General features: G+C 51.9%; 2 protein-coding genes across 5 annotated transcripts; both read right to left on the bottom strand.

Moving 5' to 3' along the window:
• Positions 1-8,371: 8,371 nt before the first annotated feature.
• On the bottom strand, positions 8,372-14,572 carry S100A16 (S100 calcium binding protein A16). 4 transcript variants are annotated; one of them, XM_063727512.1, is made up of 3 exons: positions 14,409-14,572; positions 9,477-9,655; positions 8,372-9,170 (listed from the first exon to the last, which is right to left on the bottom strand). In XM_063727512.1, the coding sequence occupies exons 2-3, from the start codon at positions 9,627-9,629 to the stop codon at positions 9,012-9,014; spliced, it is 312 nt and encodes a 103-aa protein (XP_063583582.1). In that variant the 5' UTR covers positions 9,630-9,655; positions 14,409-14,572; the 3' UTR covers positions 8,372-9,011. The 4 variants fall into 4 exon arrangements, with proteins under 4 accessions (XP_063583582.1, XP_024101732.3, XP_024101741.1 ...); XM_024245964.3 differs by having other exon boundaries at positions 13,605-14,426; XM_024245973.3 differs by lacking the exon at positions 14,409-14,572 and adding an exon at positions 14,277-14,296.
• Positions 14,573-15,712: 1,140 nt separating this feature from the next.
• Positions 15,713-20,177, bottom strand: S100A14 (S100 calcium binding protein A14). Its single transcript, XM_024245948.3, has 5 exons — positions 18,301-20,177; positions 17,753-17,813; positions 17,288-17,395; positions 16,694-16,840; positions 15,713-16,481 (listed from the first exon to the last, which is right to left on the bottom strand). Exons 3-5 carry the CDS (start codon positions 17,315-17,317, stop codon positions 16,344-16,346), a joined length of 315 nt encoding a protein of 104 aa, XP_024101716.1. The 5' UTR covers positions 17,318-17,395; positions 17,753-17,813; positions 18,301-20,177; the 3' UTR covers positions 15,713-16,343.
• Positions 20,178-20,244: the final 67 nt, after the last annotated feature.

Raw genomic sequence — 20,244 nt, 5'->3', positions numbered from 1 at the left:
AAATACAAAAGTTGACACAGATAGTTTCATGTTTCTTACCCTATGTGACAAAATGAGCTAGGCTCTCACCCTAAAGAGTGATAGATCTGAGGCCAGGCGCGGTAGCCCACACCTATAATCCCAGCACTTCGGGAGGCCAAGGTGGGAAGATCACTTGAGCCCAGGAGTTCAAGACCAGCCTGGCCAACATAAAGAGACATCATCTCTACAGAAAACTTTTGAAAATTAGCCAGGCATGGTGACCCTGCACCTGTAGTCCTAGCCATTCAGGAGGCTGAGGTAGGAGGATTGCTTGAACTGGGGAGGTCGAGGCTGCAGTGAGCCGTAATCACACCCCTACTCCAGCCTGGGCAACAGAGCAAGACCCTGTCTCAAAAATAAAAAACAATGACAGGTCTGCTACAGATGGGTTTGACAGGCGCACCTTATGGGGCACCCACCACTTCAGTCCCAAGAGGGTTGGACACTGGGCCAGGCCAGCGCTGGACCCCAGACAGAGGAAAGGCCTTCTCAGCTCCACTGTGAGGCCCCACAGAGACCTGCTTCTGGCCCTTCTCTCTCCTGATATGCTCAGGGAGGCACCTGGTTCACAGCTCCTGGGTAAGGGAGGCATGCCCTTCTCTTGCCCCAGCAGTCCCGAGGGAGGCCACAGGCTGAGCCCACTGACCCTCCAGTGGCTGCTTTTTCTCCTTTGGGATCTCTCTGGCTCCAGGCTCTGAAGCCAAAGCTCTGCCTGCTGTTAAAGTCCTCTGACCTCCTCTGAAGTTCGGCTTCCTCCCCAGAGCCCTTAAACCCCCTAGCAACAGGCTTCTAATTAGCATCACACACATACTCATTTCCTGCCAGCGGTCCTACAGTTTTGGTAGGGTGGAAGGGCTGGTTTCATCCAAGTACTGCAGGCAGTGAGGGGAGCAAAGCCCATCTTCTCTCAAGGAAGCAGAAGTGGTCCTGGGTACAGAGATGGGGCTGGCCCAAACAGCCTGCAGCTGTTCCCTCACCCCTCCTAAGAGAGTCTCTGTCTTGTCTTTGATACAGAGATAATATTGCCCTCTCTCCCCAGTTTCCAACTCCTTTTATTTATTTATTTTTTATTTACGTATTTATTTTGAGACGGAGTCTCGCTCTGTCACCCAGGCTGGAGTGCAGTGGTGCAATCTTGGCTCGCTGCAACCTCCAACTCCCAGGTTCAAGCGATTCTCCTGTCTTGGCCTTCTGAGTAGCTAGGACTACAGGTGTGCACCACCACACCCAGCTAATTTTTTGTATTTTTAGTGGAGACGGGGTTTCAACATCTTGGCCAGACTGATCTTGAACTCCTGACAATCTGCCTGCAATCTGCCTGCCTCGTCCTCCCAAAGTGCTGGGATTATAGGCGTGAGCAACCACATCGGGCCCCTTCTCCCTTTGGAAGGAAAGATGGGAATGCTGAAGTGGGGAGAGAGGGAGCAGGCATAGTATTGAGGACTGGAAAATGAGAGAGGAGGCAGGAAGGGCAGCTCTATCCTGAATTGCCTCCAGGATTTTCCAGGAGATCCCCGATCCCCTGGGCTCTGAGGATCCACCTCCTTCGCCACCACAAGGCCTTGGCACCATCATCCTTGCTCTGTCTTCTAGAAGGCTCTTTGCCTTTTTTCCTCCTCACCCCCTCCAGGCCTGCCCCCTCCTGCCTTCTGTTCCAGCCCAGCTCTTGCCTCCTCTAGGAAGCCTTCCTAGGTAGCACCTACTCTGCATTGCTGGTGACCCTGCTGTTCCCTAAAGCAGCAGTCTGTCTTCACAAGGTTTGTTTCTGTGCTCCCTAAAGGAATTGTTCTTTTCTTGAGCCCTAAAGGAATTTCTTAAACTATGTACTGGCTTGCACATTTTTCAGGTTGACAGCTAAGATTTTTCATCATGCTTAAATCATTGTCAAGTGTGCAGTTTCAGAAGTGTTTTACATATTGCAATGTTTTAAAATAAAACTGCTAAGATTCTGTTCTAAATATGTGTTCAATTAAATCTAAATATTACAATGACTTGATACCCTCCACCATCCATTTATTTATTTAATTATTCATTTATTTTTTAAGACACAGTCTCACTCTTTTGCCCAGGCTGGAGTGCAGTGGCGCGATCTCGGCTCACCACAACCTCTGCCTTCCAGGTTCAAGTGATTCTCATGTCTCAGCCTCCTGAGTAGCTGGAATTACAGGCATGTGCCACCACACCCAGCTAATATTTGTATTTTTTAGCAGAGATGGGGTTTCAACATGCTGGCCAGTCTGGTCTCGAACTCCTGACCTCAGGTGATCTGCCCACCTCAACTTCCCAAAGTGCTGGGATTACAAGCATGAGCCACTGCACCCGGCCTCCATCATCCATTTAAAATATGTATGTATGATAGAACAACCAGACAGGAGATCAATAAGGAAACAGAGAACCTAAACAACATTATAGACCAATTGTCCCTAAGAGTATACATAGAATACTCCACCTGATGGCCGGGCGTGGTGGTTCATGCCTGTAATCCCAGCACTCTGGGAGGCCGAGGCGGGTGGATCACGAGGTCAGGAAATCAAGACCATCCTGGCTAACACGGTGAAACCCTATCTCTACTAAGAAAAATACAAAAAAATTAGCCAGGCGTGGTGGCGGGTGCTACTCAGGAGGCTGAGGCAGGAGAATGGCGTGAACTCGGGAGGCGGAGGTTGCAGTGAGCCGAGATCGCACCACTGCACTCCAAGCCTGGGCAACAGAGCGAGTCTCCATCTCAAAAAAAAGAAAAAAATAAAAAAAAAAGAATACTCCACCTGATAGCATCCGAATACACATTCTTCCTAAACACACACTGAATATGTTCCAGGAGAGAGCACAAGTTAGGTCACACAGTAAACCTTAACAAATTTAAGAAGATTGAAATCATGCCGAGCATTTTTTATGATCACAATGAAATCAAACTAGAAATCAATAGCAGTAGGAAAACTGGAAAACTCACAAATATGTGGAAATTGCACAACACACTCTTGAACAACCAGTGGGTCAAAGAAGAAACCACAAGGGAAATTATAAAGTATCTTGAGAAAGGCCAGGCGCGGTGGCTCATGCCTGTAATCCCAGCTCTTTGGGAGGCCGAGGCAGGTGGATCACGAGGTCAGGAGATCGAGACCATCCTGGCTAACATGGTAAAACCCCGTCTCTACTAAAAAAAAAATACAAAAAAAATTAGCCAGGTGTGGTGGCGGGCACCTGTAGTCCCAGCTACTCGGGAGGCTGAGGCAGGAGAATGGTGTGAACCCGGCAGGCAGAGCTCGCTGTGAGCCGAGATCGCGCCACTGCACTCCAGCCTGGGAGACAGAGCAAGACTCCATCTCAAAAAAAAAAAATTGAGAAAATAAAAACAAAAACACAACATACCAACACTTATGAGATGCAGCAAAAGTAGTATAAAGAGGGAAGTTTACAGTGGTAAATGCTAAATTTAAATAAAAGAAAGATGGCCGGGTACGGTGGCTCACACCTATAATTCCAGCACTCTGGGAGGCTGAGTGGGCGATCACCTGAGGTCAGGAGACCAGACTGGCAACATGGTAAAACCTTGTCTCTACTAAAAATACAAAAACTTAGCTGGGCCTTGTGGCATGTGCCTGTAATCCCAGCTACTCGGGAGGCTGAGGCACGAGAATTGCTTGAACCTGGGAGGCAGAGGTTGCAGTGAGCTGAGATCTTGCCACTGTTGTCCAACCTAGGCGACAGAGCAAGACTCCATCTTAAAAAACAAAACAAAAAAAAAGAAAAAGAAAAAGAAGAAAGATCTCAAATTGACAACCTAACTTTACACTTTGAGGAACTAGAAAAAGAAGAATAAACTAATCTCAAAGTTAGCAGAAGAAAGGAAATAATAAAGTTTAGAGCAGAAATAAGTAAAAGAGAATAGCCGGGCACGGTGGCTCACACCTGTAATCCCAACACTTTGGGAGGCCAAGACAGATGGATCACTTGAGATCAGGAGTTCCAGACCAGGCTGGCCAACATGGTAAAACCCTATCCCTACTAAAAATGCAAAAATTAGCTGGGCGTGGTGGCATACACCTATAGTCCCAGCCACTCGGGAGGCTGAGGCAGGAGAATCACCTGAACAAGGGAGGTCGAGATTGCAGTGAGCCAAGATTGTGCCACTGCACTCCAGCCTGGGTGACAGAGCAAGATCTGTCTCAAAAAAAAAAAAGAAAAAAGAAAGAAAAGAAAAGAAACAAAGTAAAATTGTATTCACTGTGGGGAGGGAGAAACAGTTGTTGTTCAAAGGGTACAGGGTTACAGTCGTGCAAGATGAAGAAGTTCTAGAGATCTGTTTTACAATGTATATACAGTTAACAATACTGTAATGCACACTAAAAAAAGAGAGTAAATTTATGTCTTTTTTACCAGTTGACAGATAGTGATAGATAGATAGATAGATAGATAGATAGATAGCAGATAGGTAGATAGGTAGGTAGAGAAATAGATGATAGATTGATAGATACATAGATGGATGGATGGATAGATAGATAGATAGGTAGATAGATAGATAGATAGAACCACCCCCCACCCCCCCCCAACAAGACATGCTAACTCATTCTTTATCATTCAGTCAAGGTAGCATAGTAGGCGGGGCACGGTAGCTCACGCCTGTAATCCCAGCACTTTGGGAGGCTGAGGTAGGTGGATCTCTTGAGGCCAGGAGTTCGAGACCAGCCTGGCCAACATAATGAAACCCCTTCTCTACTAAAAATACAAAAATTAGCTGAGTGTGGTGGCGCCAGCCTGTAATCCCAGCTACTGGGAGTGGGAAAGGAGGAACAGTACAACACCTTGAGGCCACCCTGTTCAAGGGCAGATCAATTTTAGAAGGCTGAGGATCTGTAAGTGGATACCAATAAAACTATTGTGCCTGTGAATCTTTTGGAAAGTCTTAAGCTGTTCCCATTTAAAAACTGCTGATGCCCAGTTCTGCAGGGTGGGTTTCCTACTGGGATCTCCCTCAGTGCAAGAGCAGGGAAGAAACCAAGGAACTGGCAATGTCCCCTCCAGCAGCTGCAAGTCATGGCTTCCATTCCACCTGGCCTCCCACACTCCTTCTTCCTTGCACCTCTACTTCTCCATCCTACAACTTCTGTCTGTATCGGGTTAGTCTACTAATGAGAATTCAGAGCCTCAGTGCCACTCATGGCTCAAGACTAAGGGTCATGGGGGTTCCCTCTCTTGGCTTTGGAGCCCCCCTCCCTCTGTCTCTGTATAGGGGAGCTTCTTCCTTCTCCCTTCCTTCTTGTCCCTCTTGCCTATTAAACTCTCCGCTCCTTAAAGCCACTCCACGTGTGTCCATGTCGTTTTATCCAAACCGGCATGAGGACCAAGAACCCTGGTGTCCCTCCACTCATCAGAGCCGTATCATTTTAGTACGTTGGCCAGGAAAGGAAATTCATTCATCAGACCGAGTCAAGGAAACTTATTTTAAGGTATTTATGGCCTTTAATAATTGAGTAAGGTGTACTCCTATGAACAAAATTTGGAGCATGTTTATTTCTCTGCCTGGTTCCTCTAGAATTTGGAAACTATCTGAATCAAGCTTGACATGCAGAGTCAATAAAAGCCCCTTCGGGAGAACTGGCCTCATACCTTGTCTACACAGTCTCTGGACAGGGTTCCTAATCTGTGGTCAGTAAAGAACGTCATTTTTTAACAGGTCTGAGAGCTCTGAGTTTATCTTGGGACCTCAAGAGGAGAGGATCACCCAACTAACAGGTATTTGAGGTTTGTATCCTCTAATACAAACTTTAGGCTTTAATAGTCTTATCTGAAATTCCTTGTGAAACAGAGTTTCATCAAAGCCAATCAAAAGGCCTGTGTAGAAATAACCATTCTTGCTGCACTTTATGCAAATAATCAGGGCAAGTATAAGACTACAGTTTATTCATAATTTGTTTTTACCAAAAATGAGGACTAGAGAGAAAAATTGTGCTCCAAAGATTATCATACATTTGTCATTAAGTCCTAGTCTCATTGTTTTCAAGCTTTTCGCCTACATTTTAGACTAACCCTGCTTATTCCTGTGAATCAAGCAGTGATCTCCTGCAGCTTGGAAGAAAAAGTAAGGGATGGGTAACATAAAATCTGAATCAATATATTAGTTCTGGGCAATTATTCTGCAAATTCTACCAGGTAATAAAAGTGAGTAGGGTACCCATAACCCAGAGGTTTCTTCGTTTAGGAAAATAAAACCAAGGAACTTCATAGATCCCCTAAAGGGGAATTCTACATCTTGACAGGTAAAAGTTTAGATGAAAATTATCTACCATGCCACACTTATGGAAATAGCTATAGTCACTCTATTATTTGCAATAGGATTATACATGGTAGCACCTTCTAACTGAAATATTAAACAGAGTTTCCATTGCTGTCATATTTTGCTTAATCATTATCCTTATAAAAGGGATAATAGTTACTAATGAAAAGGAAGCATAAAAGTTTTACTACCACTGAATCTGCTAGGACTTTTTATTGGGTTTAGTGATGCAGTTTTAAATGAAACATGCTGCTTTTGGATTAACGCCTCTAGTTAAAGTAAAGGAAAATCTACAAGAACTTAAAAATCAAATCAAAATTATTGATCTCCGAGTGGCTACAATGCCTCTTTAATAAATTCCAGTCTTCTTTATGGAATTGGTTAACCCCTTTATTAAGCCCTCTCTTGCTTATGTGTCTTGTATTGATATTTGGACCCTGTATACACAATGCTATAACTCAAATTGTTTCTTCTCATCTAGAAGCAATCAAACTCCAAATGGTGCTGTAAACAGAACCACACATGGACACACCATTCTTCTGAGGACCCTTAGATTGACCCTAGGAGGAGCCCTAGCTGCTGTTCCCCATTCAACGCCCTTTTGCAACAAGAAGTAGCCAGAAGGAGTTGTCGCCCAAAACTCCCTAACAGCAGTTAGTGTGGCATCTCCACAGGGGGGAATGTTGTAGGAGTTATTAAGAAATTATTTTAGGCAGATAGAGAGGAAAAGGGGTCCTTGGGTCCTTGGGAAGTTTTTTGTTTTTTGTTTTTTGTTTTGAGACGGAGTTTCGCTCTTGTTGCCCAGGCTGGAGTGCAATGGTGCAATCTTGGCTCACCACAACCTCCGCCTCCTGGGTTCAAGCGATTCTCTGGTCTCAGCCTCCCGAGTAGCTGGGATTACAGGCATGTGCCACCACGCCCGGCTAATTTGTATTTTTAGTAGAGACGGGGTTTCTCCATGTTGGTCAGGCTGGAGTTTTCATTTTTTTGAAGCATCTCCAGAAAAGTTTCTTGTAAAGCCCCGGCTCTTAGAGCCAGGTTGGCAACCTTTGATATGCAAATGCAAGCCCTTAGAAACTTGGTCCACCCAAACATGGTGATTCCCCCCGGCCTTCTTGCCCTTTCCCCACATGTTCCTGGCAATGTGGCCGCCCTCACGTATCCCCAGGTGTGTAGACCTGCATTTGCATATTAAAAGGCTAGGGTGGGGCAAGGTGCAGTGGCTCACGCCTGTAATCCCAACACTTTGGGAGGCCGAGGCGGGCAGATCACCTGAGGTCAGGAGTTCGAGACCAGCCTGACCAACGTGGAGAAATCTCGTCTCTACTAAAAATACAAAAAAAAATTAGCCGGGTGTTGTGGCACATGCCTGTATTCTCAACTACTCAGGAGGCTGAGGCAGGAGAATTGCTTGTACCCGGGAGGCGGAGCTTGCGGTGAGCCGAGATTGCAGCCATTGCACTCCAGCCTGGGCAACAAGAGTGAAACTCCGTCTCAAAAAAAAAAAAAAAAAAAAAAATGCTAGGGTGGGAGGGCCAGCTTTTTCCGAGGGCTACGTGAGTGACATGCATAGTCAAACCAATCCCCTGAGCCCTATGGAAATCAGACTCCTCCTCCTCCAGCCTCTGTATATATACCTAGACGGTATCTGTGGCAGGTGGGGTTCCCTCTCTCAGCTTTGGGGCCTCCCTCCCTCTGTCTCTGTACAGGGGAGCTTCTTCCTTCTCCCTTCCTTCTTACCCCTTCTTGCCTATTAAACTCTCTGCTCCAAAAAAAATTTTAAAATACTAAGGGTCATGGTCCCTCTCTCGTGGAATTGCAGTGAGGACTAAATGGGACTTATTGTGTGCCTGGAAGTTGAATTTGAGTCTGAGTCTGGGCTAAAAGGGCCCAGAGATGATGACCTAAGGCCTTTGGCCCTTCATGGAGGAGGATGGAGGGAGCTGCTGGCCCACAGCTGACAGTGCTTGTTGGAATTCAGGAGTTCTGGCTCCTTTCTTGCTCTGTCTTTGAGGTTCTTCTGTGAGATTGTCTTGTCACAGGGCCCAAGGGCTAAGACCACCGAAGCATAAAACGTTTCCAAGGGGTGGGAAGGTTTTAATGAGCATCCCAGAGGGACCAGGGGATACAAACTCCAAATCCAGCCTTTATATCACCATTATTTCAAGCAACAGGAGGAGGCTCAGCCTTGCTTAGCTCATTCCCAGATGAAGAGGCAGCTGGAGGGAAATCCCTGAAAGTGCCTCTCTACTCAGCAGAGGGGCTAAGGGAAAGTGAAGAGGTCTCTGCTGCTGCTGCTGCTGCTGTTGCTGCTGCCGCTGCCACCAAGAGCAGGGAGACCTCAAGCACCAAGCTGACCTCTGGAGGTCAGGACGGACCCAGAATCAGGCAGGAATTGGGCAAGAACATCAGATATTGGAAGGTTAGATGAGACTGAACAGGTGAGAAAACTCTTAGGGTCCCCAGACAGCATTGAGATCTCACAGAGGGGCCCCAAGGGCCTGCTGACTCCAGGGGCTGAGACCCCTCAGGGAGGGAGGTACCCCTAGACTGAGACACTCACAAAGGGACCCCAGTTCAGCAAGGGTCAGAGGAAAGTCTGGAGGGAGAAGAGAGTAAAGGGCCCTGGGTGGGCAGGAGGCTGAGGAGGGAGCCTGGGGAGAGCACCAGGGCGGGGCATCAGGCCAGTGCCTGGAAGGTGTGGCCAAAGGGGTCTCTAGCTGCTGCTCTGCTGCTCCTGCTCACGGATGAGTTTGGCGATGGGGCCGGTGATGCCGCCTATCAAGGTCCAGTACTCGTCGAAGCTGATGCGCCCATCATGATTGGCATCCAGGTTCTGGATGAGCTTATCTGCAGCCTTCCGGTTCCCTGTGTCCTGGGGAGGAAGAAGGGGTCAGCAATGCTGACAGTGGAAGCCCCCGCGAGACTCCAGGCAGGACCCTAGGCAGAGACCCAGGATCTGGCCTGGATAGCTGCTTCCCTTGGGAAATGCAAATATAGCCCTCACTGGCTAGGGCTGAGCATCCTGAGAAGACAGAGGCCTGGGGGTGTAGGAGACCCTGGAGTTAGGGGGGCACTGGAAGGATAGAGGCCTCATCAGGGAAAGAAACCCTCAGAGGCCAGAGGCTTGCAGGGGAGGGAAGGGGAAAGGGAGGCAAGGCCCTTGGGTGAGAGGCCTTACCGACAGCATGTGGTTCAGCTCTTTCTGGAGCATCTCGCGGAAGCTGCTCTTGCTGATCTTGTTCTTGACCAGGCTGTACTTAGACACATATTTGTAGAAGTTTTCCACCAGGACAATGACTGCCTTCTCCAGCTCCGTGTAGCAGTCTGACATCTCCCTGCTTCGCCTGCTGGCGGGGCCTGGACACCAGGAGGAGGGCAGATGAGAAGAGACCCCCACAGGCCATACCTCCTCCTCCACGCCCACCCTAGGCCCTGGGTCCCTCCTCCTCCCTTGCTTCTGGTCCCTGGAGAAGAAAGTGGCAGGAAAAGGGGAACAGAGTGGGTGGGGAGAGTGAGCCCTGGAATGAGAACTATGCGGCTCCTCTAATCCAGGTGCTCCCCAGCTCAACCGCCTCAACAGGTTCTCCAGGCCCTGCCCCAGCCCCAGGCACCAGGTTCCAGCCCTAGGGAGCAAGATCCCTAGTGTCAGAGCCCTACGGGGCAAGAGGCTGTCATGGGAAGAGAAGAGTCCACCTGTTCTCCCACCCTGCTCCACAGCTGGCCCACCTCGCCTGGGGCCAAGCATGGCTGGGACAGCTGAGATGAGCCATGGAGGTTAGGGGCAGAGGCTACTGCCTCCCACTCCCAGGACTGGCTGAGACCCCAGCCCCAGGCAACAAAGCAGAAAGGAAGACTTAGGCCTTCCCCAATCCCTTGCCGGGCTCCAGGACAGTGAGTACCGGGTCTCAGAACCCAGCTGCCCCTTTTGGGAAAGGACAAGGTCCAGATCAATTGGATCAGATTTTGTGCAGCTCTCCCAACACACCTTGCCACACCCTGCTAGCCTCTCCTCCCTTATGCCCATCCCTAAATACACAGCAGGACCCAAGAACACCCCCACCCACACCTCGTTACCTAAGGCAGGGCCAAGCCCAGTTACAGCCCAGCTGGAGTTGGACTCTGGACACAGCAGCAGACTGCCAGAGGGCACATGCGTCACCCTCTCACCCCAGGACAAAAGACACTTTCTAAGCGGATACAGCCTTCTGAATAACAGGATATGAGGGGAGCAGGCGGATCTGGATCTACCCTGTGAGTCACAGCCCATGCCCAGAGCCCCCCCACATCAACCCCAGGCAAATCAGACTCCCTTCCCACCCCCAAGCCCAGGAATGTGCTCCAGCCACCCTCACCCGGCGGGTCCTGGTGAAAGGAGATGGACAAAACAGGGTCACAGCCACCATAGGGGCCTGAGCAAGCCACAGTCAGATTTGGAAGGAAAGGCTGCTGGGTCAGGCCCCACCACAGCCTCCTGTCCTGCCACCTGCTTTCCCTTGGCCTCTTGTAGCCATTCCTACTCCCATGCCGGCTGCCCTGCCCTCTCCAGCCAGCCTGCCAATCACTCTGGCCCCGCCCAAGCCACGCCTCCGAAGGAAGCCCGCCTTGACCCCTGCCCTGGGTGCCATCCTCCCTGACTCCCACAGACACGTCTGTCATCACCACTCAGCTAGCACTGGCTGGGGCCCACTAACTGGTGAGGCCACAGTGTCTTTCTGGGTCCTGTCTTGTTCCTTGAGACAAGCATAGTTTTTCTTACACATGGCCAATGTATTTTCTGAACCAAACGGCGGGACACAGACTTTAGGACAGTTTTTTTAATCCTGGATATACACCACCCCCTGCTTTTAATCTCTGCATCTCTCCAGCCACATTGCCTGGTCCAGTGCCTTGCTCAAGGTACACGTTCTATAAATATTCCATCTCCTTCCAGCCCTGATAACAGGTATTGCAGGTCCCTGACCACCTTTTAAGCTTTTTCTTTCATGAAGCCTCTTCTGAAGGAAGGGTGGGACCAGGAGAGAACAGGCCAGGAAGCAAGAAGGAAGGAGAGTTGAGAGAAAGAGTCAGGCTGCGACTTCTCTGAAGGGAAATCCTGCCCTTGTCTCCCCTCCTCCGCCTGCCCAAACCCTCTGGTCCTTGGCTGGGAGGATGGAACACAGTACCAGGATGGCAGGAAGCCACACACTTTTCCATATTCTTTTATTTAAGTGTGTAACTGCGTGGTTCCATGTCTATACCGCTGTAAGACTTTCATAGAAACACTTTAACATTCACAGTTGAAGAGGAAGACCATTGTTCAACCTATGGTCTGTCTGCTGTGCTGCCCTTGGGTTGGAGGTGGCTCAGGTTCATGACCAGTGTTCCAGGTGATTCTGAAAACCGTGCCCATTTCTGGAAGGACTGTGTCAAGTCCACTCCCAACCAAGCCTTGGAAGTGGGAAGATAATTCAGAGAAACGCCCCACACTTAACCATCCCAATCCTTGTTCCCTAAATGAGGGATCTTGTGGGAAACGGTCAGGGAGAGGAAGAGGGAAGGAAATGGGTGGTGCACCTCCCTCTGCCACTCTCCTCACAAGCCAGCCCACCTCTCCCACCACCTGCCTTCTTGGAGTCATTTCTCTGAGCTGTCTCCTCCTGGCCTTCCTCAATACCATGACTCAACCCCTGCTTGGCCTCTGGCAGCAGCCAAGTGGACAAGACACAGATAAGCCCCAGAGATGACTCTGCCACCTGCTCCCAGGAGTACTGGGAGACCCAGAGCGGGAGCTCCAGCGCCTCAGGGCTTCAGCTCCCAGTCCCTCCTCCCAGGAATCCGCCCGCTCCCCACCTTCGGTAAAATGGACAGTGCTGGAGATAACCATCTGACAAGTGCTTTTCTGGAGCTTTTTCTGAAGGAAGGATAGGGTAGCAGGCAGGCAGGGATCATTACCCTCCTCTGCCTCCCCCCCTGGAGGCCAGGAGACAGGATCTGCCACCCCACCCACCCCACAGGCCACCTGCTCCTCCCACCTGCCCCATTCCCCTGGGTCTCGTGGTTCAGGGGTGGGGCAGATGTTCTATCCCATCAGCCGCTTCCTAGAAAGGTCAAGCAGGAGGTCATTCCTGCATTGGCCCTGCCACAGGTAGATCCTGGCCTGAGTGGACAGTGTACATAAGAGCCTTCCAGAAATGTGGGAATGGGAGGACCACGTGTCCTCCAATGGGCCGTCTCACCTCAGGCCTCCAGCCCTGCCCCAGTGCTCTCATTGTCTTCCCCTTGGCTGATTCATCATTGAGCAACAAGAAGTCTCCCACCCCCACCCCGCCCACTTCAGCCCAGCTTGCTGACTTCTCCAAAAGCACAAATTGCCCTGACACCATGCCCCTGGATCCCAACCACTCCAGCCCCACCCTCCCACCCTGAGGTTCTGGGCTCCACACCCTCCAAATGCCTCCTAACCACCCCCAGCATCCCTAGGCTCCTTCTATCTGGAGCTCCAAACATCCACCACACCCTCCTAAGTCCACCTTCTCCTCTCACCCCACACACACCCCTGGAGTCTTAAGTTTTTTCCAAGTGTTGGGATGTGTCCCTAGACTCCTGTCCCTCCTGGTCACTGTTCTCTCCAGAGCCTAGCCCACTGTCAAGCCTAAGTATGGATTCTCTGTGTCCCTTCCATCTACCTGGAATTCATTTGCTCACTTAGGCACCATGAGTTTGCTTACTCATACATTTATTGGCTCATTTATTCACTCTCATTCATTCACTTGCTCATTCAATAATGCATTCACTCTCTTGCACATTCATTCATTCATTCCCTTTTTCGTTTACTCATTTGTCCTCTCTGCCGTCAATATATAGGGAAGGTACCATCCGAACTGGGCTGACAATGCCACCTCTATCAGCAAGGCTGTTTCAAATGAAATTTCTCCAGCCTCAGCTGTTCCATTCTCTGCTCCTTCCCGTGTTCTTTCTCCAATTCCACAAGGCCCTCTCCAGGAACAGCTCCTGGAGCATAGTGGGGCCTGCTTGGGTTGTGAGGTAACCCCCCTGCCTCACCCCTCACCATCCTCACAGGACTCTGCATCTAACTCTCTCTCTCACACACACACACGCACACACATACACACGGAGCAAGGACCTCGGCCATTCCTGATCCCCTCTGCTTGGGTAACCCATCACCCTTCCACTCACTTCAGCTCTTGGAGCAAGAAGCCAGCCTCTGAAATTTTTCCAAGCAAGTGAAGTTGGAGGAGTTCGGTATGGATCTTGCCCCCACCTCACCCAACACACACACAGCTGCCCCAGCCTCACCAACACTTACTAGAATGTGGGGAAAGGCAAAGCTGGCTCCTCAGCACCCCTGCCCTCACCACCATCCCCACTGGGCTGGGCAGGTGAAGGCTCCCATAGTGCAGGTGGCTCTGCCAAGAAAAGCAACTCAAGCCAGGGCCTGCCTGGGTCCTGAGGTGGAGAAGCTGCCGAGGTTCAGCCCCTCTCCCTCTATCTTTCCCTCTCCCAGGGAGCTCGCAGCCTCCCCACAACCTCACTCGGGTTCCTCCCAGATCTCATCATCCCTCTCAAGGAACAGCTCCTGGAACACAGTGGGGCCTGCTTGGGTCATGAGGTAGAGGAGACGCCACCTCAGTCCCTGCCTCCTCTTCTGGGAATCTCAGGCTCCCTGGAAACTGCCTGGTTCCTTCTGGACCCATCGCCTCTCCCAGGACACAGTTCCCAGAGCCCAGCAAGGCCTGTGTCCAAGCTCTGACCACCCCCAACCCAGACCAATACGCATTTGTCCTCTCCTTTTGGGGAGGATCGAGTAGCTGTGGTCAAAGCTTCCAAATGCTCTGCCCCTATAGAGGAGCTCTGTCAGCTGCTGCGGCAGGGAGGGGGTCTCACCACCCCATCCATCCCTCTAAAGGCCTCACCCAGCCCCCAACCCCCCAGGACTCCCCATTCCCAAACTGGCCTGTGGGGGAAAGTTAATAATTACCAAAATCTTCCTGCCTGGTCTCTGGCAGGCCCCTCTCCCCAGGCCCCCTTCACTGCCCCTTCTCCTGGCCTCCCAATACTGTGGGGCCCTCCGGCAGCCGCAGACCTCCCAGGCCCGGCCTAGGGTGCTCACCTGCTGCCTCGGTCTGCCTCCTCTCCAGCAGGGCTCTGGGGCCTGGGCTCTGGCACTGCCAAGCAGCTCCCTGCGCTCAGCCCAGCCGGGACTCCTCCCCGCTGCACTCCCAGAATCTGTCCCACTCCCTCCCAGCCCTGCCCGCTGAGCTGGCTCGGTGGGGAGATAGTGGCTGAGCTCCCTCTTGACTTGGCCCTGGGGTTGGGCCCTTGTTAAAGGGATACACACCTTTTTTCACACCCCTCTACCCCCATCCCAGAGGGAGTGGTGAAAGCTGGCACTCCCCCAACCCCACCCTCCCAGCCCCGCAGGGGCTGAGCAGAACCTGACAGGGTAGAGAAAGGAAGGGAAGGACTGTCACCTGCCTTTCTCACCTGGGTCACTGGGATCCCAGTTTCAGGGGCTCCCAACAGACAAGTTCAGTTAACATTCCAGGCCAGCCTAACTGGCCACAGAAACCTCCTTGCCATTGGGGTTTCAGGAGTAACGCCTGACTTCTGTGTTCAAATCAGAAAGCAGATGCCAGGGACCTGTCTGGCTCCCTGGTCTTCTGTCTCTAGTCCGACCCATCAGCTCTTCTGAGACCCAGTCCTAAGATCCCTCATGTACACCAGAAGACTCCTCTGGAAACTCCCCACACCCCACCATTTCCCTAAGATACTCAAGGAAACTGGCCAGCTCGACCTCCCTATACTAGGGCAGCAGCTGAAACCAAAGAGGGGCCCACTTGCCCACTCCAGCAGGAATGACATTGGCTCACTGGGCACTCGCCATGTGTCATGCTCTCTGATAAGTGCTTTACATGATGTGTGACATTGTCCTCCTGGCAATCCTATGGAAGTAATATTCATATCCCCCATTTTACACATGAGGAGACTGATACTAAGAGCATGCCCAAAATTCCAATGATAAGTGGCAGATCTGAGATTCAAACTCAGGCCAGTCAGCCTGTTTCTAACCGCCCCCCACCCCCACCCACCCCATTTCCCTTGTTATGTCAGCCAGGGCTCAGAACACCTGGACTAATATCCTTTTCCTCAAGTGTGCACACATACCCTCCTCTCCTATAAGAGGGCCCGCCCATTGGCAAAGAGGAGCCTGTCCCTCAGAGAGGACCATGTTGCCCTTTTGGGCCTGATACCACCCTCAACCCAAACCCATAGGGAAAAGTGAGTCCCCATTCACTTCCACAGCCAACCACTCCAGCCCCACATGCCCCACCCTACCAATGACTTTGCCATTCACCCCCAAGCTCCCCTCACCCATGGACCCTCAGGGAGGGGGTGTCCAGTCAAGACAACATGTTTCACTTTTTTCATTTTTTTTAATTAATCAAATGATACAAAACAACCATCATTCTGTCAATGCCCAAGCACCCAGCTGGTCCTCTCCCCGCATGTCATACCCTCCTCAGCCTCTCCCCCAACCCTGCTGTCCCTCCTCCCCTGCCCTAGCCCAGGGACAGAGTCTAGGAGGAGCCTGGGGCAGAGCTGGAGGCAGGAAGAGAGTACTGGACAGATAGCTATGGTTTGGGTTGGGGAAGAGATTAGGAAGTAGGTTCTTAAAGACCCTTTTTTAGTACCAGATATCCAGCCATATTCCCAGCTCCATCATTCAAATCATTTCCCATAGCCCAGCTCCTCTCTGTTCTCCCCCTACTACCAATTCTTTGGCTCTTACACAATTTTTATCCCTCAAATATCCATCCCTGGCCCAAGCAGTCCCCTGAGCCTCCCTCTGGTGGAGACTCCTGCACCCATGAGCTCCACAGAGCATCCAAGACAGAGTGCACAGAGACCCTGGGGAAGGAAGCTGAACTTTGCAGAGATGAGGAGAGGTGCAGGCTAGGGTATAGGGTGGTGGTAGAGGAGAGGAGTTTTATTTCCAGGCCCACAGTCTCTCCCCAACACCCCCCAAGAATTCCAGAGGGAGTTCTCAGCGCCCCCGGACAGGCTTCTCCAGCTTCACACTCTTGGCCGCTTCTCCAATCAGCTCCCAGAAACTCCTGAACTCCAGTTTAGAGTCATTGCAGCTGCCCAGGTTGGCAATTTTCTCTTCCAGGCCACAGTTGCTCTGAGGGGAGTGAAGACACCATGGCTCAGGGAGGCAGCACCTTCCAATCTTCCCACTCCACCCTGCCCAGGGGCAGACTGCAGGAGCAGAGCCTACCTAGCACTGGCAAGGGGGAAGAGCTGGGGGTTGCAAGTGCCAGTGTGGGTGGGGTCCTGGAGCACTTGCTTGGGAAGTCAGGGTACTGGCTGGGGTGGGGTGTGGTCCCTCCATACCGGCATGAGGTGGGGCAGCTGCTGGGTGACCAGGTCCTGTAGCTCAGAGGGGGTCAGTGTGTCCTTCCCACCCTCCACAGAGTACTGGTGGAAGTTCTTGATGAGGGTCTCAATGGCCCTCTCCACATCACTGAATTCCTGAGCATCCTGAGAGCAGGGGATATCACAAACATCAGTGAAGCTCCATGCACCCCAAAACCCTGCTTCTCCAGGAGCCTAGCAAAGCCCCCAGGGCAGAAGGCGCTGGAAGGCACACAGCTCCCATCCACTCCAGAGCCCAGAATCTAGCCCCTCTCCCCCACCCCCTGCTCGGCCTCCAGGCCACAGCAGCTACAGGTTGGGGAAGGCTTCCCTCCCCACACCCCCCAGCTGCAGGCAGAGCAGGTCCCAGCATGCACCCAGGCATCCTCTTCCCAGGAGGACTCCATCTGCATCACCCTGTGTGGGCCTCAGAAGAGGGTTCACATCTCACTCACAGGGTCTGGGGTGCAGGGTGAGGCCAAGGTGAAGGGCAGAAGTCAGTGGGGGGACATAGACCCTCAGGGTGAAGGAGAGGAGTGTGGGAGCAGAAAGGCCAGGAGTGAATGAGCCCACCTCTGCGTTGGCTGACCGACACTGTCCCATGGTGCCCACTGTGTCTGGTCCTTTGGTGAGAGTTCTGTTGTCCTATAGCTGGCCCCAGAGGAGCTGATGGCTCATGATCTGCTTAGAGGAGGGGGCAGGCTTGAGCTGAGGGGAGAGTCTAGCATTTCTTTCTCAGCTGCCCCCTTTGGCTCCATCTCAGATATTCTGTGCCTCACCAGGGGTTCAAAACCAACACTACACAGGCCCAGGCCCCGCCTGGGCTTCAGGAGCCAAGGTCATATCCCCCAGGCCAACGCATCTGGGGGAATCCCTTGGGACTCACCTTAGCTTCATTCTTTCCACCTCCTCCAACCACCCACCTCTGCTTGAAACACACACACCAACCTCCAGGATCTGATCCCCCAGCCCTTACCCTAAGTGTGCCCTCTGCACAGCAGGCAGTATATTTGGGTGAAAAGCCCTGGGTTTCCTTACCTGCTAGCAGCCGCTGAGACAAGACAGGAGGAGCCAGCTCACCTGAGCTCAGCTCTTATACCTGGGGGAAGGGAGGGGAGGCAGGGGGCTGGGCCTAAGCCACCCCTGCTATTGCAGCAGCCTGGGCTATGAGCCAGCTTTATGGGCCCCACCCTCCACTGGCCAGAGTTCCAGAGCCTACCCTGACCCTGCCACGAGGAGGGAGCTACAGAGGGCTGGGGCTGGGAAACCCCTGGCCTCAGATCAGCATGCAGAGTCACAGAGAAAGACAGGCAAGAAGGCTGGGACAGGGAGGACTTGGAGACCTCATGGGGTCACCCTAGGAAGTAGAAGGGCCCTGGGGAACTGTAGGGCAGGGAAGGAGAGGGGGTCTGAATCTGCGACCAGGAAAGGAGAAGCAGGAGCCTCTGTACCCTCCATGTGTGTCTGTCTGTCTGTCTCTCTCTCTCTCTCTCACACACACACACATACACACACGCTTCTCCCAGCCAGGCCCAGCTTGGATACTGACACTCAAGCCTGCCTGGATCCCAGAGCCCAGCCTTTACCAGTCCTGGAGGCAGAGAGATGAATGTAGAGAACTTGGATCAGGAGGAAGAAGCCAGAGAAGGGCAGCCTGGTGGAGGGAGGCAGATTGAGTGAGTGTTTGCCTGACCTCCCTTCAGCTCCCCTCAGCGGCCCAGAGTGCACAAATGCAAGGCCCACTTGAGCTGCTTGGCAGCTAACACCCACTCCAAACTGGTCGGGCCACGTGTTTCTCTCTCCCTCAGAGCCCCATGCCTTCCCTAACCCAGCTGCAGAGCAACACCCCCCAATCCAGGACCCAGAATGACATCCCAGAGAACCCAACCCCAGCGGCCCTCCTCACCTGCCCAGGCCCAGACACCTAGGACCTGAAGTCACAGGAGGGGGTAGGAAGAAGGACACAGCAGTAGGCATGAGTCAGGGCAAGGATGGGGTGTGGCCCAGAGCCAAAGTTCCCAGGATCCTTTCCTAAACACTGAGATCAGAGCACACCCCACTACGTCCCTCCTCATGTCACCTTCTCAACCCGGGGCCCTCTGTGTCTCAATGGAGAGGACCTTCCAACAGTGTCTCATTCTGAGAGTTCCTCTGAAGGGCTTCAACCTGCAGGTCCCTCTGAGGGTCTCTCAGCCTGTGGGTTCCTCTGAGAGTGACTTAGCCTGGGTTCCTCAGGAGGAAGCTCAGGCTAGGGGGTTCCTCACAGGGCTTCTCATGGTAAGGAAGCCCTTCAGTGCAGGAGCCCCTCTTGAATGTCTCCACCAATGGCCCTTTGGATTCCCAGTCTGGGGGTCCCTCTGAGGTCTCACTCTGGGACCCTCTCATGGAGGGTCAGGGAGCTCCCTCAGCCTAAAGTTTCCTCTGGACTCATAGCTGCCCCGCGTGGATGCCTGCCAGTGAGGCAGTGACAGCCCTGGGAGGCTGGTCACCGAGATGCCCGCCCCTGCTCCCTCTGGTGGTGGCCGTGTACACCATATGCCCCTCAAGTCAGGAAGGCAAGGCAAGTTCTGCCTCCGGTGGCACCACCACACCCTCACCCCACGGTCCTTGAGCAGAACATCGGGCCCCTCCTTCTGGCTTCCCCACTGCTCCAGAGGGTAAGGGGAGGAGGGCCTAGTGTTCCTGAGCACCCAGCCAGAGAGGATCCTGGTTAATCAGAGCTCTGAAATCCACCTATTCTTGTCTTTATGACTTTACCTAAGATCTGTGTCCTGATCTTTAATACAGGAGTTAAAAATAGTGCCTTCCTCAAAGGACTGTGAGAGTTAACTAAGACAATACAGGCAAAATGTTTAGCACTGCACCTGGTACTTAGTAAGCCCTCCATACCTGTTCACCACTATCATTGTCATCCAACGGACAAACTCCAAGAAAAAAGAAGCAGAGCAGGACCATGCAGCTGAGCCCCTGAGTCACCTCTCCTGCCCCATATCTCTGCCTCTACTTTTTTTTTTCTTTTTATTTTTTCTTTTTTTTGTTTTGTTTTGTTTTTGTTTTTGAGATGGAGTTTCGCTCCTATCGCCCAGGCTGGAGTGCAATGGTGCGATCTCAGCTCACTGCAAACTCCTCCTCCTGGGTTCAAGTGATTCTCCTGCCTCAGCCTCCTGAGTAGCTGGGATTACAGGCGCCAGCCCAGCTAATTTTTGTATTTTTAGTAGAGGCAGGGTTTCGCCATGTTGGCCAGGCTGGTCTCGAACTCCTGACCTCAAGTGATCCACCCGCCTCAGCCTCCCCAAGTGCTAGGATTACAGGCGTGAGCCACTGTGCCCAGCCCTCTGCCTCTACTTTTCATATATTCATTCAACCATTTATTGGGCACCTGCTCTGTACAAGACCTGGTGCTAGATGCTGCGGAATTCAAAGATGAATAACATTCCCTGTCCTCAAGTGGCTCATAATTTTCAGATCCATCCTCAGGTCAAGAGAGAGCTTTCCCACTCTCTGGTCTCAAGAAAAGAAATCAGGATGGG

This window comes from Pongo abelii, chromosome 1 (genome assembly GCF_028885655.2).
Source record: "Pongo abelii isolate AG06213 chromosome 1, NHGRI_mPonAbe1-v2.0_pri, whole genome shotgun sequence".
Taxonomy (NCBI): domain Eukaryota; kingdom Metazoa; phylum Chordata; class Mammalia; order Primates; family Hominidae; genus Pongo; species Pongo abelii.
This window is presented reverse-complemented; position numbering and strand designations above follow the sequence as displayed.